The sequence below is a fragment of the Anabrus simplex genome, chromosome 2, assembly GCF_040414725.1.
Source record: "Anabrus simplex isolate iqAnaSimp1 chromosome 2, ASM4041472v1, whole genome shotgun sequence".
Taxonomy (NCBI): Eukaryota; Metazoa; Arthropoda; class Insecta; order Orthoptera; family Tettigoniidae; genus Anabrus; species Anabrus simplex.
In genome coordinates this window covers 675,465,053-675,480,246 of record NC_090266.1, presented here as the reverse complement: position 1 = coordinate 675,480,246, position 15,194 = coordinate 675,465,053, and the positions used below count along the sequence as shown (strand labels likewise).

At 39.6% G+C, this 15,194-nt stretch overlaps 1 protein-coding gene across 9 annotated transcripts in view; it reads left to right on the top strand.

Moving 5' to 3' along the window:
- LOC136864355 (F-BAR domain only protein 2) overlaps positions 1-15,194 on the top strand; it is a 573,880-nt gene that overhangs the window by 394,635 nt on the left and 164,051 nt on the right. For 5 of the 9 annotated variants that reach the window (XM_067141248.2, XM_067141245.2, XM_067141241.2 and 2 more), the window contains one exon: positions 729-833. The exons of the other annotated variants lie outside the window; for them this stretch is intronic. In XM_067141248.2, the coding sequence (XP_066997349.1) occupies positions 729-833 (105 nt within the window). The remainder of the gene's footprint in view (positions 1-728; positions 834-15,194) is intronic. 9 annotated transcript variants of the gene reach the window in all.

The following is a 15,194-nucleotide window of genomic DNA, read 5'->3' as shown; positions in this document are numbered from 1 at the left end:
GGGGCACGCAGCTACGAGCTTGCATCCGGGAGACAGTGGGTTCGAAACCCACTGTCGGCAGCCCTGAAGATGGTTTTACTTGGTTTCCTATTTTCACTCCAGGCAAATGCTGGGGCTGTATATTAAGGCCACGGCTGCTTCCTTCCCATTCCTAGATCTTTCCTATCCTATCGTCGCCATATGACCTATCTGTGTTGGTGAGACGTAAAGCAGATAGTAAAAGAAAAAAAGTTATAATAATAATAACCTTCAGATTTGTAAAATTCTTACTTATAAAAGGACATATTGAAAATTATTTTATTAACAAAGATATCCTTGCAGAAGATTGTAAGTAAGTATAATTGAAATATGAGCAACATAGAAAATATAAATCCCTCAGGTAATTTTGTGTTGTTTGGTGGTATCTGTTTATCTCTTAAAATCTACCATTGAATATATATATATATCTCAACAATTAGTTTTCAGTGACTGGATAAGCATTACCATCCTGTTAAGGAGCTGTCTTCGTCCAGTTGTGTTTTGGTATTGGCTTGCATTTATTACCTGGGTAAGCTGGACCAGACAAATGAGAAGTATGATTGAATGATAATTTGAGTGGCGTATTGTCTGTAGTTGCACTCTCTTTTAGAGAGGGTAGATTGTCTTGTATCCACCATGTATGTTGCAGTGTTCATCATGTAAACTGAATAACTGTGCAGCATTGGTGTATTTATTAATGCTTAACATAGGTTTCAGATGTTGCGGCAGCGTCAGAAACACAAAGTGAGTACTGCGGGTGAGAACTGCGATGACTGTGCTGAGAGTGGGGATAAGAGTGACGAGGGGCTGGACAGGTCAGTGGCTGCTGTAGTTCAGGGAGTGGGGAGTCTGCATGTGATCTATGCATCTCCAGGACTTTAATCCATACTGGAGAAGGGCTGCTCCTCTGTTAGATAGTTGGCAGTTTTGCTTTTCATTTTCAGCTTCTTTGTATTAGTTGAAGTACAGAGTCCACTTTCGCCAATGTACATACACTTCATTAGACAATATCATTGTTATCTTGTGGTAGCTTAACTCTCTTCATTTTCTTCCCATGGAAGCTTATTAACTGCATTAACTATTACAACAGCAGTGGTTCTCAAACTTCTGAGTGCCACTTTGCATCTTCCCTGCCTTTTCTCTGTGACTTTAATGGACCCTCTTTTATACTGTTCAGTTTGTGATGGTACTTTCATTAAAATTGTCTCAGAGCATTCTCAAAATGAAACCACTAAACCACATAAGATTGAAAGGTACTGCTAATGTCATCTTCACATACTAAAATGTTGAGCTTTATCGGAATTCGATGTCCATGGGGTGCTGCATTCTAATAGTTCCGTCAGGATCACCTTTGATAACTGATTTGATAAAATACAAACATTTTGTAATTTCTTGATTCTTCCTTCAGGTATATCAGGAAGTTAATAATTTAGATTAAAATTTTAATTTAATTTGGTGGGAAAAAAAACTGATTTCCATGGAAATCACAACTGTCGGAGCAAATGTATTCATAACATGAGGAATTATAATATTCTATTCTATTAACTGTTGAATTGAACATCTTTAACACTGTGATAATATTACTGATTATTTATATACTATTCTTCTTTGTAACAACTTGATTTTCTCTTGCAGTCCAGACTATTATCCCTCTTCAGAAACCATCAATGATGTGTTATCATTGTATGATTCCACCAACCTTAATAACATTTTACTAGAACGAATACATTCTCGCTGTCATTGCATGTAGTCCTAAATCTTAAAATGAAAATCCACAGCTTGTTTCCAGTCATTCGACCGGGTCAGGAATGGTATAAAGGAAGCCCCCCATCTAGCGGCGAAGATAGGAATTGTACCGGCTGCTGAAGCCTGTTGCACTCCTTTGGGGCAATGATTCATGAATGACGGATGAAATGAAATGATATTGGAGAGTGTTGCTGGAATGAAAGATGACAGGGAAAACCGAAGTACCGGGAGAAAAACCTGTCCCACCTTGTGCTTTGTCCAGCACAAATCTCACATGGAGTGACCAGGATTTGAACCATGGAACCCAGTGGTGAGAGGCCAGCACATTGCCACCTCAGCCACAGAGGGTCTTCCTAAATCTTAACGTGAACCAATGTGAATGGAGAATATAGACTTAAATTGAGCGATATACAACTTCTTTTTCTGTATTGCTGGAGTAATTCAACATTAAAAACTTCATATCTGGTCCGTATTGAAAGGAGGAAACATACAATAGAGGGAAATTTGATTGATCCACCTTTTTACAATACATAATATGTTGTTAATATAATCACATGGAGTAAGGTGTCAACAAGATCTTCACAACATTCATTCTCTCTCTTGCCTAGAAAACTATTTACAACTGCCTTACGAGCTTGCCAAGCTAGCAGTTTTGCATTTGTTAACTTGGTTTCTTAAAGTAAGTTAGTAATGTACAGAGGGGTCCAGAAAAATGTAGACTCTATTTGATAGTTAATATCTTGGGAACAAATTGTGATAGTTAATATCTTGGGAACAAATTGACATATCATTGCAATTCTTGCGTGGTAGCATAGTCCATTGTTTTCTCAACAGATGATGATCACATGAATAGCATGGCAGTCTTGGTGCACGTTTTCCAGCAGATGATAGTGCAGCAGTGAATGAAGTAAGATTGTCGTTTGAACAGCGCAAGACCGTATTGAAGGGTACTGGAAGTACAAAAACCTGATGGAGGTACAATGGCATTGGCATAATGTGTACGGAACTCGGCCACCAACACGTACGACAATTCATTGTATTCGGGATATCTTTGAAGCAGACGGTACTGTTCAAGGTGTGCATAAGAAAAGTTCTGGCCGACAAAAACATAAAGTCCAATTTCCAGCGCTGCTGTCTTGTAACATTTTACTAGGTCACCTAAAAAATCTGTGGATCGGGGTGCATGTGAAAGCGGTGCAAGCTGATCAACCATACGACGAATTCTGAAGGCTGCAAAGTGGAAAGTGTACATTCCAAAATCGCTCCACGCTATGAACAAGAATGTCCCGGATTGAAGGACGGAGTACTGCGGGTGGTTTGAAGACATGCTTTGCGAGGATGAATGGTTTGCAGGGATGGATAGGTCAAAGAGGAGCTGTTGAGTACCCACCGTGGTCTCCAGATCTTACACCTCTTGACTTCTACCTATGGGGGACCTTGAAAAATGAAGTTAATCGACAGAAGCCAGCTACACTGAACTAGCTATGAGAAATCATCGAGGCGTCCTGTGCGGCTATCACACTGGCAACACTGACAGCCGTAGTTTGGTCAGCAGTTCAGTGACATCGACGTAGTTTGTCTGCTAATGGGGGTCACGTTGAACACACAAAATAATTTTCGCCCTTCCCCGTGCAAGAATTGTAACGGTATGTCATTTTGTGTCATTAATATTGACTATCAAAGAGTGTCTACATTTTTCTGGACCCCTCTGTACAGTTATGAAGAAATACAATCAAACCTCTCTTCTGTGGACAAAATCAATTCCAAGGAAAAATATCCGTTACGAGAGGTGTCCGCTGAAACAAGTTTGTAAAAAAAAAAAAAAAAAAAAAAAAAAAAAAAAATCACTAGAAGATAATAGTGATAAGTTGAGATGCAAACAAACATACCTTATGATACATGCAACACACAATTACTGTATAACATGATAACACATAGAGCTACCGTAAAATGCATCCTGAAGTGGCAACCGCCATTTGCTCTCGAGATCTTTACAGATCTTCTTTGGCGTCGATCCAGTTGTCGTAGCTGAAGTTTGAAGTTCATCATATTCATTTTGAACCTCTACCTCTGCTTGTTCTCCAGCTGTAGAAATAGTGATGCTGCATTCTGCAAGCATTTCCTGATTTGGCTTCACAGACTTCCTTCCAGGCTGCCTTTGTCCATGAAACTGCGTCACCGACATTGATCTTCTTCATTACATTGAAAGCAGAGTCTTCTTCATCCATGTGTGCCACTGACGACCGTAAAACCCTCTGGCAATAGCCTAATTTGATTGCTTGAAGGATTCCTTGATCCAGTGGCTAAAGATAAGTGGTATTTGGTGGAAGGAGCTACAGTTTTACATTTGAAAGCCGTATTTCTGGATGACACATAGTATTATCAAGCATCAAGATCATGTTACGGCTCCTGGCCTTCATCTTGGGATTAAAGCTGGGAGCCAATTGTCGAATACTGCTGATGTCATCCATGCCTTTTTATTTACATGCTATTCAACATAAATAATATTTAAGTCCACGATTTTAAAACACCTGGGTCTCAAAGGATTTACCAATTATTAATTTCCTTTTCACCGAATACGTTACAACAAAACATGATGGCGATTCTGTCTTTTGACACTTTCCCACCCTTGCAACTTTCGTTTGGCAAAGTGTGACTTCTTTGGGACCGCTCTAAAGAACAGACCAGTCTCGTCAACATTCAAAATGTCTTTCACTTCGTAACTTTTCAAGATGTCTGTAACCTCTCTTTCCAGTACACTACTTCAGTCACACCTTCTTCACAGACTATTTTGAAAGTAACATTATGGCATTTTCTAAGACAATCTAGCCATCCATTGCTAAGCTAAAAAAATTCTCAATTTTCAAAATTATTTCCAATTTCTTGTGCTTTTTCTTGTAACATTGGCACACTCTCACACAGTTTCTTCGCTTGAGGAAACCTTGAACCATTCATGTACCGCAATGTTCACTTCTGCAAAAACTGCTTTCTTTTCACCCCTCGCCGGGCTGTGTGGCTCAGATGGTTGAGGCGCTGGCCTTCTGACCACAACTTGGCAGGTTCGATCCTGGCTCAGTCCGGTGGTATTTGAAGGTACTCAGATACGTCAGCCTCGTGTTGGTATATTTACTGGCACGTAAAAGAACTCCTGCGGGACTAAATTCTGGCACCTCGGCGTTTCCAAAAACCATAAAAGTAGTTAGTGAGATGTAAAGCAAATAGCATTATTATTATTATTATTATTATTATTATTATTATTATTATTATTATTATTATTATTATTATTATTATTATTATTATTATTATTTCACCCCTCGATTCCTATTTTCCTCCCACTCATTTAAAATTTCATTTCTATTCTTCATAATAGAGTTTGAATTTTCCCGCATTTGAAGTGTTTGGCAAGCTTTCTCAATGTAAGTACCTTGGCACTTTCTATAATCACATTTCTTCTAGTGTCAAGATCTAAACACGCTCATCCCTTGTTACTCATGTTTACTGGACAACTGAAATGCACCGGCATTTCTGTCTCACAAGTAGCGCGTGTACTGTAAGTCTTTATCTCGTCAAGTCGACTACTTGACCTCGACCTTATCAGCGACAATCTGAGTTATGAATAGAATGATGCGAGGTGGGTAGAAAATCCCTACATAACTTGTGAGTAAACAGTCACTGTCAGCATTTCTGGGCAATTGGAATTCTCGGAATATACACCAGTAGTTAGAATGCACAATGACCATTACAAAAGGTCTGGAAAGAGAAATTAACCAATTATAGTTAAAATTCCAGACCCTGTCAGAAATCGAACCTGGGACCCATGTGACCAAAGGCTAACCATTTAGCCACGGAGCCGGACAGAGGAAGATGAAGATAACATATATATTTTTTATATAATACTTTGCACTGAAGTACAAGAACATTAGGTCATATTGGAGTTAACAAGCCGTTCATGTTTTAAAGTTCTAATGTGGCATCCAACTCATGTTCACATCCAATGGAAATAATACTGTCAACTCTCATAATGCTGGTAATGCGAACAGCATGATACAAGTGGGATTTAAAACATCTGTACATTTTTACAGCTTATTAGGAGATTAAACTTGTACCAGAACTATTCTTAAAAACTATTTTTTATACAATTTACACTAATATATATAACATATGGTACAATTTGGAAATGAACTGGCTGATCTTGTCTTCAAGTTCCAATGGGACGTCCTACTCATGTCCACGTCAAATGGAGATAATACAAAATATCAACACTCATAATGCCGATACTGGGATGGCAATTGTAGTCTATTGGAATCATAACATTTAAACATCTCTTTTTACATTTGTAGGAGGTCAAACATGTTCAGCTTATATGGTTTTTGGGATGATCTAAATATTCTATAGATAAACATCACTTCCTTGAAGAATGAGAATCAATATTAAAGTGGAGTGCCGGTTGGATGGCAAGAATGCTGGTAGAGAGTTTGATCGAGTTCCATTAAATAACGGATTATTTCATCTCTGTGTAACCATGCTGTATGTTGTTTTTGTTGTGAAGCTTTTTGAAGTTATTCCGTGTAAGCCTGAAGAGGAGTTCAACTGGATTCTGGATGTAAGTGTGCGGCTAGTGTGTGTGTTGAAATCTGTGGAATAAAACAAAAAAGTGTGTGAGTGCTATATTAGGATGGTTTATTAGTGGATTTAATATTCTTGACACTTACCCTATAGACGTTAGGAGGAAATCCGGTTGTGTTGCTTGTGTGAGGCAGTCTGAACAGTCGCTTTATCTCTGCTTCTCGTATTGTAGGGGTGTGTCATTGTTGGCCGGGAGTGAGTTGGGTGGAGTGGGCTGGGCAGGGCGTTGAGATCGCTATTGGTACAAGTGGGGGAAGGGGTGTGGCTTGGCGAGGGGGCAATGGCTGCTGTTGATAAATGGGTATTATTGTAATTGGAAGGTTCAACAAGAATATTCTGGATTTCCTTATATGTAGCTCTTCATATCGGTGATGACTGCGATTTTAGAAACTGATCCTAAACTACACTTGTCTCAACTTTCTGTCCACTCTCTTGGCAAGAAGGAAGGAGCCTTAACATTGTGCTAGGCACTGCCAGACATAGGTGGGGATAGAATAAAGGGGAGAATTGGAGGAAGCTTAATTGTGTCATGTGTTCATCATGGAGGCGAGCACTACCGTTGTAGGGTTAATGTGCATCGGGTTTTTCCTGACTTTCACAAAATATCCGATATAACAACAATCCGTTATAGTGAGTAAATTTTTTGCCGTTATGATTTCTCGCTATAACAAACTTCTACTGTATTGTAAAGAAAATGAAGTCTTAATGGAAGTAGATGAATATTGTTACTTGGTAGTACAATAACTAATGATGGTAGAAGTAAGGAGGACATAAAATGCAGACTAGCACAAGCAAGGAAGGCCTTTCTTAAGACGAGAAATATGTTCACTTCAAACATAGATATAGGAATTAGATAGGTGTGTTTGAAGAGTTTCCATGTGGACCACGAACCTACTACGCTGGCGTACCAGGGAGAGAGGTGATACTCCCATGTGGCGCGTCGCAGGTGGCGGATAGGGGTTCCTAACCAACTTGCCGGCGGACTTGAGGGAAATAAAATACCTCTCGCGGACCAAACACACAAACCCCTGTGGGTGGGGGATGCAGACGAAGAATACACCCACGGTATCCCATGCCTGTCATAAGAGGCGACTAAAAGGGGCGACCAAGGGATGATTGTCTTGCAACCATGAAACTACTTGTGATTAGTACCACCACGCGGAGAACATCATAGGTCGCTTTTACTTGCACGTAGTACCATTATATTATGTACCAAATAGGTTTGTGATTAGTAGCACACAGGAGCACCATGCGGTCGGCTTTTGCAGCACCTGTGATTAGTACCACCATATGAGCGGGACCATGGGATGATAGCTACCATGGTTCTGCCTTGCCTATGATTAGTACCCACTATATGAAGAACACCACGGGATAGGGGAAGGTCCCTGTGGTTAGTACTCTTATGTGCTGAACACCATAGGGTTGTGTTGCCTGTAAATGGCGCTGCAGTGTGAGAAAAACCATAGGTCTGTAGTATATGTCGAATTTCATAACCTGTGAGTAGTACCATAATGTGTGGAATACCGCGAGTCTCTGCTACTTTTGATTGTGACAAATACCATGGTTCTACATTCCTAGCGATAAGTACCATTATGAGGGGCCGATAACTTGGATTTTGGACCCCCTTTAGACTGCAAGCATCATCGATTCAATGTTATGCTATAGCAGCAGTCCCTTGGTCAGTAATCATATTGTTTTACGTCAGAATCTGTGAATGTAAGGCATTGCGGGTCGCATCCACTGATTGTTTTATATTCATCTCCATCCATTCATTCTTCGCCCTCACGTTTTGAATTCTGGTCAGTGGAGAATTTTGGACTTTTAATTTGTCATTCCATTTCGTCTCATTTCGTACCATTAGGGGCCGATGACCTCGATGTTAGGCCCCTTTAAACAGCAAGCATCATAATTTCCATGTGGAGCATGGCATTGTATGGAAGTGAAACATGGACGAAAATTAGCTCAGAAAGAAAGAGAATAGTATCTGTTGGAATGTGGTGTTACAGAAGAATGCTGAATGTGAGATGGGTGGATCGAATCACGACTGAAGACATACTGAATTGAATTGGTGAGAGGAGATTGATTTGGCTAAATTTGACCAGAAGAGGAGATAGAATGCTAGGACAAATCTTAAGATACCCAGGACTTGTTCAGTTGGCTTTTTGAGGGAAGTGTAGATGGTAAGAATAGTAGGGGTAGACCAAGGTATGAATATGACAAGCCGATTAGAGCAGATGTAGGATGTAGTAGTTATGTATAAATGGAAAGATTAGCGCAGGATAGGGTGACAAGGAAGCTGCATCAACCTGTTCTCTATGGACTGATGACCCAGACGACGACAACAACAAAAACAACTACTTAATTTTATTCTGAATTAGCACTTATTTCAGAACTAGAAACAGCCTATACTTAACCAGAGGTAAAAATTGTATTCCCTTGTATTATTTCAAAACCACACCCGGACGACTGGAGTGGGACATTGATGATGATGATGATGATGATGATGATGATGATGATGATGATGATGTATTATTTCAACCAAAGTGTTTAATTTTATTTTGTGTAAGCTTGGGAATTTTTCACTTCCTATTGTGCATTGCTTACGTAACTTATATAAGGAACCTCTACTATTTCTTCTTTGATGAGAAGTTATTACCATGACCCTGGAAGTACTCCAAGTTGCCTTTGAAGGCTTTCTCACAGTTTGAGAGTCGCTGCATTGCTCTGTGCTTGTAGTCGCAGTGTGGTACAGAATGTTAGGAATAGAACAGCCATTTTTATCTTGGGAAGTTTTTCATATTATTTGAGTCAGCCTTGGCCACATTTTCATCACGTTTGGAGTGAATATACCCAGGAATGTGATGGGCCATTATTCTGGGATTTGATTTGTTGACTGTAGTCACACTGATTTTAGTTTTCTAATTTGGTTTTTGCTAATCAGGAGAAGTTTTAAGCCGGCCTCGTGGTGTAGGGGTAGCGTGCCTGCCTCTTACCCGGAGGCCCCAGGTTCGATTCCCGGCCAGGTCAGGGTTTTTTACCTGCACCTGAGGGCTGGTTCCATGTCCACTCAGCCTACATGATTAGAATTGAGGAGCTATCTGACGGTGAGATAGCGGCCCCAGTCTAGAAAGCCAAGAATAACGGCCAAGAGGATTTGTTGTGCTTTTGGAAATTGCTTCTGTGAGTTTCTGTTCATACAGAGAATATAGTATTACTGATTGAATTTCTATTAATAATAACAATAAATGGAAAGGATGTCTTTTGCCAGGGTTATTGGCTGTTCTACTAGGTACTTTCTACTGTGATGGAGTAGATCGTACTGGCAGTAGCTCTCGGTCGAGAGTTGAGCAGCAGTAAATAATTCGACATACTGGAGAGGTCAGTGTCGGGCAGAGGAACCTTTTTAGGTGGAATGATGAAGATGGATCCCATCTTGCATTGTCCATCCTCAAGGTTACAGGTACTGAGCAAGTTGGCTCTGCATTTTGAGGCATATAACTGTTGGCCTGCATTTGGGAGATAGCGGGTTTGAACCCCTCTGTCAGCAGTTCTGAAGGTGGTTTTCTGTGGTTTCCAGTTTTGACACCTCGCATATGCTGGGGCTACACCTTAATTAACCCCTCAGCATGGAGTTCCATACACTGTATGCAGACTCCCTAATGCTCCCTGTCGCGGAGTGACGTGCATTGCACGCGCGTAGCAGCTTCTGCTTTGTGCTTCTATCTAGCGAACAGTTCTTGAACTATTACAAATGTAATGAGATATGTCTATAGACAAGGCATCGATCTTTCATTTGATGTGTACATCTATAGAGTTTTTATCGATTACATATGGGATATTGCGTCTGAAAAAGCAACAAGTTCTGTTGTAGACACCATAAAAGCTAAACATTTTTCATGATTTGCGGATGTGAAAAATAATTTTTTTTTGCAAATGATGATGCAGGAAGTTTTGTTTTGTTAAACGAGGACTAGGAGATAGAATTTGAGAGTAAAAGTAGTGATCAGGATAGCAATGTTGCTTGTGATATGCGGAAAAACATTGTCCATAATGTTATCATTAGTGAGTTTGTCTGGGAAGACATGGATAATTTCAGAGGGCAAAGGGAAATGTTCATGACATATTATGGGCCTCAGAATGCTGCAAAGAATTGCTTATATCCTGTGAAAATTTTTCAGTTGTTTTTTGCTGTCGAGTTCATAAAGATGGTAGTAGAACAGGCAGATATTTATGCTCAACATCTGTTGCGGTCACACGGTATGTTACCTATTTCTGTTCCGATCGAGGGTAAATTAATGGGTACCAGGTACTGTGTAGGAAATGTGCTTTTTTCAGTTTATATGTTAGTAAGCATAGTACAGAAACCTTTATTGGGATCTTACTTCTCAAAAAACTGGGTACTAGCTACTCCTATATTTGGTTCAGCCATATTCCTTGTCCAATTTGAAAGCATTACAAGTTTCCTCCACTGCACTGACCGCAAGTAATTCCGGTAACTTATGCTGTATGTGTGTTTATGCAATAACAAACTGAAAATTGTGGTAAAATTCATTGAACCGTTTGTCATTTATGCTCGATTAACTAAAAGCCTGCATTCGTAGCATGCTTGGTGCTATACTCCTCCCGCAGCACAGGATAGCTGGGTAGTGAAAGTTATCCCACGCTGAGAGGTTAAGGGGGCTGTGATTTTAATCCTGGTCAATGCATGTGGTATTTTGGGAATAAAATGTCATGTCCCTGTGGTTTGGAATCATCGTAAAACTGGAGGTACTATGGCTGTGATCAAAATATCAAAATTATAGGCTTATGTATGTTTGTTTCTTCTAGGGGCAGTAGCACTTTTTCTCCACCCTGAAACTTAGTAGTTGACATAATTTTGTATGTGATGACCTCGTTGTAAAAATAGTCTATAATTAAGTTGAATACAACTATAGTGCCTTGGGCAATGCTAGGGCATTCCTTGCACATGACCTACTGGTCTTTGGATACTGTTCAAGCTGTAAAAATAGTGATTGCTAATGAAGAGCAGGAAGCCGGGGAAATGTTTTCTCAGGAAATAAGAGAACTTGAACTGTGAAAGGAAATTTCTGTATTATGTGGAATTACAAAAAACTGTTAATATTAAATTTAGATTTGTGAAGGGCAGTGATGGAGTGACATTGACACAGCCAGCAGAAATAAAAATTATATGAAAATAATATTTTCATTTTCATGACTTTGTTAATATAACAGCACAGTCATGGAAGAGAAGGTGATATCTGACAGAAGTTGGAATAAATATCGCTATGACTGGAATGGAGCTGGCATTTAAAACATGAAAAATGAGAACTGTGTGAATAGATGAGTTGCAGTAGAAGTGATGCAGACAGTTGGAATTTGTTAGGATTGCAGTGAACATGTACAGACTGCTCAAGAGTATGCAGAATGTGAAACAAGTCTCAGAAGATTAGCAAAGGGCAATTTTAATGATATGCAACAGGAACCTAGACTATCAGAAGAGACGTGAGCAAAGTACAGGCAGGGGAAATTATGAGAAACAGTATAGGAGTAACGAGATTGGTTCAAAAGAGATTTTCAGAAAGAAAAAGTACAAGAAGAACCCTTGTAGGACAAGATATAGTAGACAGTAAGACTCAGTTGATATGGACACATGAAAAGAATGTCAGACAATACAATACCTAGGAAGAGGTATGAAATGATATACTGTACAAGGAAAACAACCCCGAAGAAGACCAAGCGATGTTTGTCTGGAACGGATAGATGAGAGTACTGTACCATGGTAATGACAGAGAGGTGGTTGGGAAAACAGGAGACGATGGAGAGGCCTGTGTTCCAAATTGACCCAGCCTATGGCTGGAAACTTGCAAAATGATGATGAATTATATTTATTTACTGGGAAGGAAATAATTACAGAATGGAGTGACTGCATGTGTTAATGAGCTATGGCTATGGAGCCAGGCTCTGCATTCAGGAAGTGAGCGAGTTCGAACCCCACTGTCAGCTGTCCTGAGAATAGATTTCTGTAGTTTCCCATTTATACTTCCAGGCAAATGCCAGGACAGTTCCTGTTCATAGGCCACAGCTGATTTCTTCTGCCTCCTTACCCAATTTCATTCACCATCATTCATTTCATCTTCATTAGCTCCTCAACTGAGTTTGGCAGCAGGAAGGGCATTCAGCTTTAAAAACATGCCATATAAATACATCTCACCACATCCCTGAAACCCCGCATCAGGAAATGGGACTAAGGGTAGACAGAGATACTGGAAATGAAATAATTAAATCCCGTGTTGACAGAATCGTAGGAATAACAATGGGAGGCAGAATTAAAGGAGAGGTAAAATGCAACTACAAGAAGAAAAGTTTGGTTTCTGAAGTAAAAGAAAATATGGAAAAAGCATGGGTAATAATGAAGGGATATGATATGGACATTTGTTGATTTATAAACGCCTGTGAGTGTGTCCTTGGACCACAGTTGTGGGAGAATCTGGCACAGAAAGTTATTGGAAAAGGCATGATAAAGTAAAAGAAGCATTGTTTTTTAAATGGTGTGATCATGTCAAAAAACATAAGTCAGGAAATCTGACTGTGACAGGAAAGTATACCGCACCTTTACTGTGTATAGTTGTGGTGAAAGGTATCATGAGGGCAGCAAAAGCTGTAAGAATGAACACAATGATAATTGCTGGTGATGTGTTTTGGACCAGTTCACTACTGTAATAGAGTAGACCATACTGCCAGCAACTATGCACCAAGTAATACCAACATCAATGGTCCGTTTTGGACATTATGAATTTCCCAGCTAACTCATTCCTGGTTGCACGCGTTTCGCCCCCATGTGCAATGTTGGGTTCATCTGTTGGTATATAGCACACCCACCAAGGCGCATGGCTAGTGCATACTGTGGAGGCCACTGCGTAAGCCACTTGGAGCCACCGGCAGTGCCATACTTGCCAACCCTTCCGATTTACCCGGAAACTTTCCGGTTTTTAACTAGTCTTCCCATTTTCCGATTTATTTTTACTTCTTCCGATTTTTTACTAATATAACCTCTAGTACGGCCAATACTCTTCCCCTAGGTTAAAGGATAAATTCTTATGTGCTTGTGTAATTTATGAAACATCATTTTCAAGCGTATTTATTTGATATTTTATTTCGTGAGTGTTTCGTCCGTCGCCTTCATGTATCGTGTTTCCCGCACACCACAGCAGCGTGTGCACTTGATACAGCTGGGGATTCAGGGCGGCGATCGTCCTGCAAGCAAGAGGCTAGCACGTGCTAACGACTCAGTTAATCGGGACGAAAGAATGAGTTTGTTATTGTGTTGTTCATGCGCTGTTAACATCGTTTCTGTGCGTAGTTTCGTTGGAGTTGTACGCCACATGTTTTTTCTTGCATTTCTATGCTTTCCCCCCTCTGTCAAAGTCATATGTTAATAATGTATGGGACATATTGAATTGTTTTGTATGTGGTAGTTTCACGTATTTAAGTGCATAATTTTAATGAGTTGAATTTTTTTAAACGGGTTGTGTCGGTGACAGTTTCTGGCATTTTCTTTTCTCATTATAGCCAATGTAGTCGTAAATCAGATGAAAATTAGGCTTTTCAGGCGTTTGCTCTATTAACCAGTGTTTTGTAATTTTGATCTGATTTTTGATATGCTCTATTGGTGGAAAAATACCTAATTCCCTCCATGGGAACTTAGAATTTCCCTTCAATGTAGTCGTAATCGGGATAATATGTCTACGAGCAATAATAATAATAAAACCTGCTACCATTATGTAACCTCGTTATACACAAACACAAATAATGCAATGAGACATGATAATAATAATAATAATAATAATAATAATAATAATAATAATAATAATAAAGGCATACATGAAATGTTAGACGCAGTTAAAGACTAGCTAAAACCATACGCATATTTAGCACCGAAGACAAACAGTAACGATCAGGTTAAGCAACATGACGGCTAAGGAAGGATATGTGGAAAGCGGCTAGGAACCATATCCAGGCGGTGAAAAGTATTGACATTGCTGAAGAAGCGAAATCAATGGTAATTCCAAATTAATAAATAGTATACTTAACAATTTAGATGGAAATAATAATGCAAATAATCAACAAAATTACACTTAAAAAACAACTGAAACAATTTGAACAATTATTACAAATTACCTAGCAAGGTCAAATTAATTGATAAGTAAAATCTCACACAATGTACAGACTTCATGGCGCAACATTTAAGTGACTTAATACAGTCAGAATGAATAAAATTTAAGCAGCATACATAGTCAAAAGGATATACACAGAAGGAATAAAATACAACTTTTAAAATGATAATCTTAGCACAGAGCACCTTTAGGAGACAGCCCCCTCAGAAGCACTTCTGAGAAAGGGTGCCAGTCCTAAATGTGAATACTACAAGATGACGCAGAACAAATGAGACAGCCCCAAAGGGGAGATTTACAGTTTACAATTACATCGGGAGGCATTGAACATATAATTTACAAAACAAAAGAAATGGGAACTGTCTCTTAACACAAATGATGTGACTTGCCGTAAAGGCGAAGTGATACTAAGAAAATTTGGCGACTGAAGGAAAAACGGGTAAGCTCCGGCAAAAAGAAATTAAACGGAACACTACATTTGAAAATAACTACCAGGAAGATGAAAAAGCAAAGTGCTTACCCGTTGGAGGGGCCAAGAAGACCTGTCACCTCGAGAAGGCAACCTCTCCCTTCAGTGGTCACAATTCAAAGTCGCCTCGGAAGAGCTTGGCATAGCGAAGAGCTCCTCTCCAG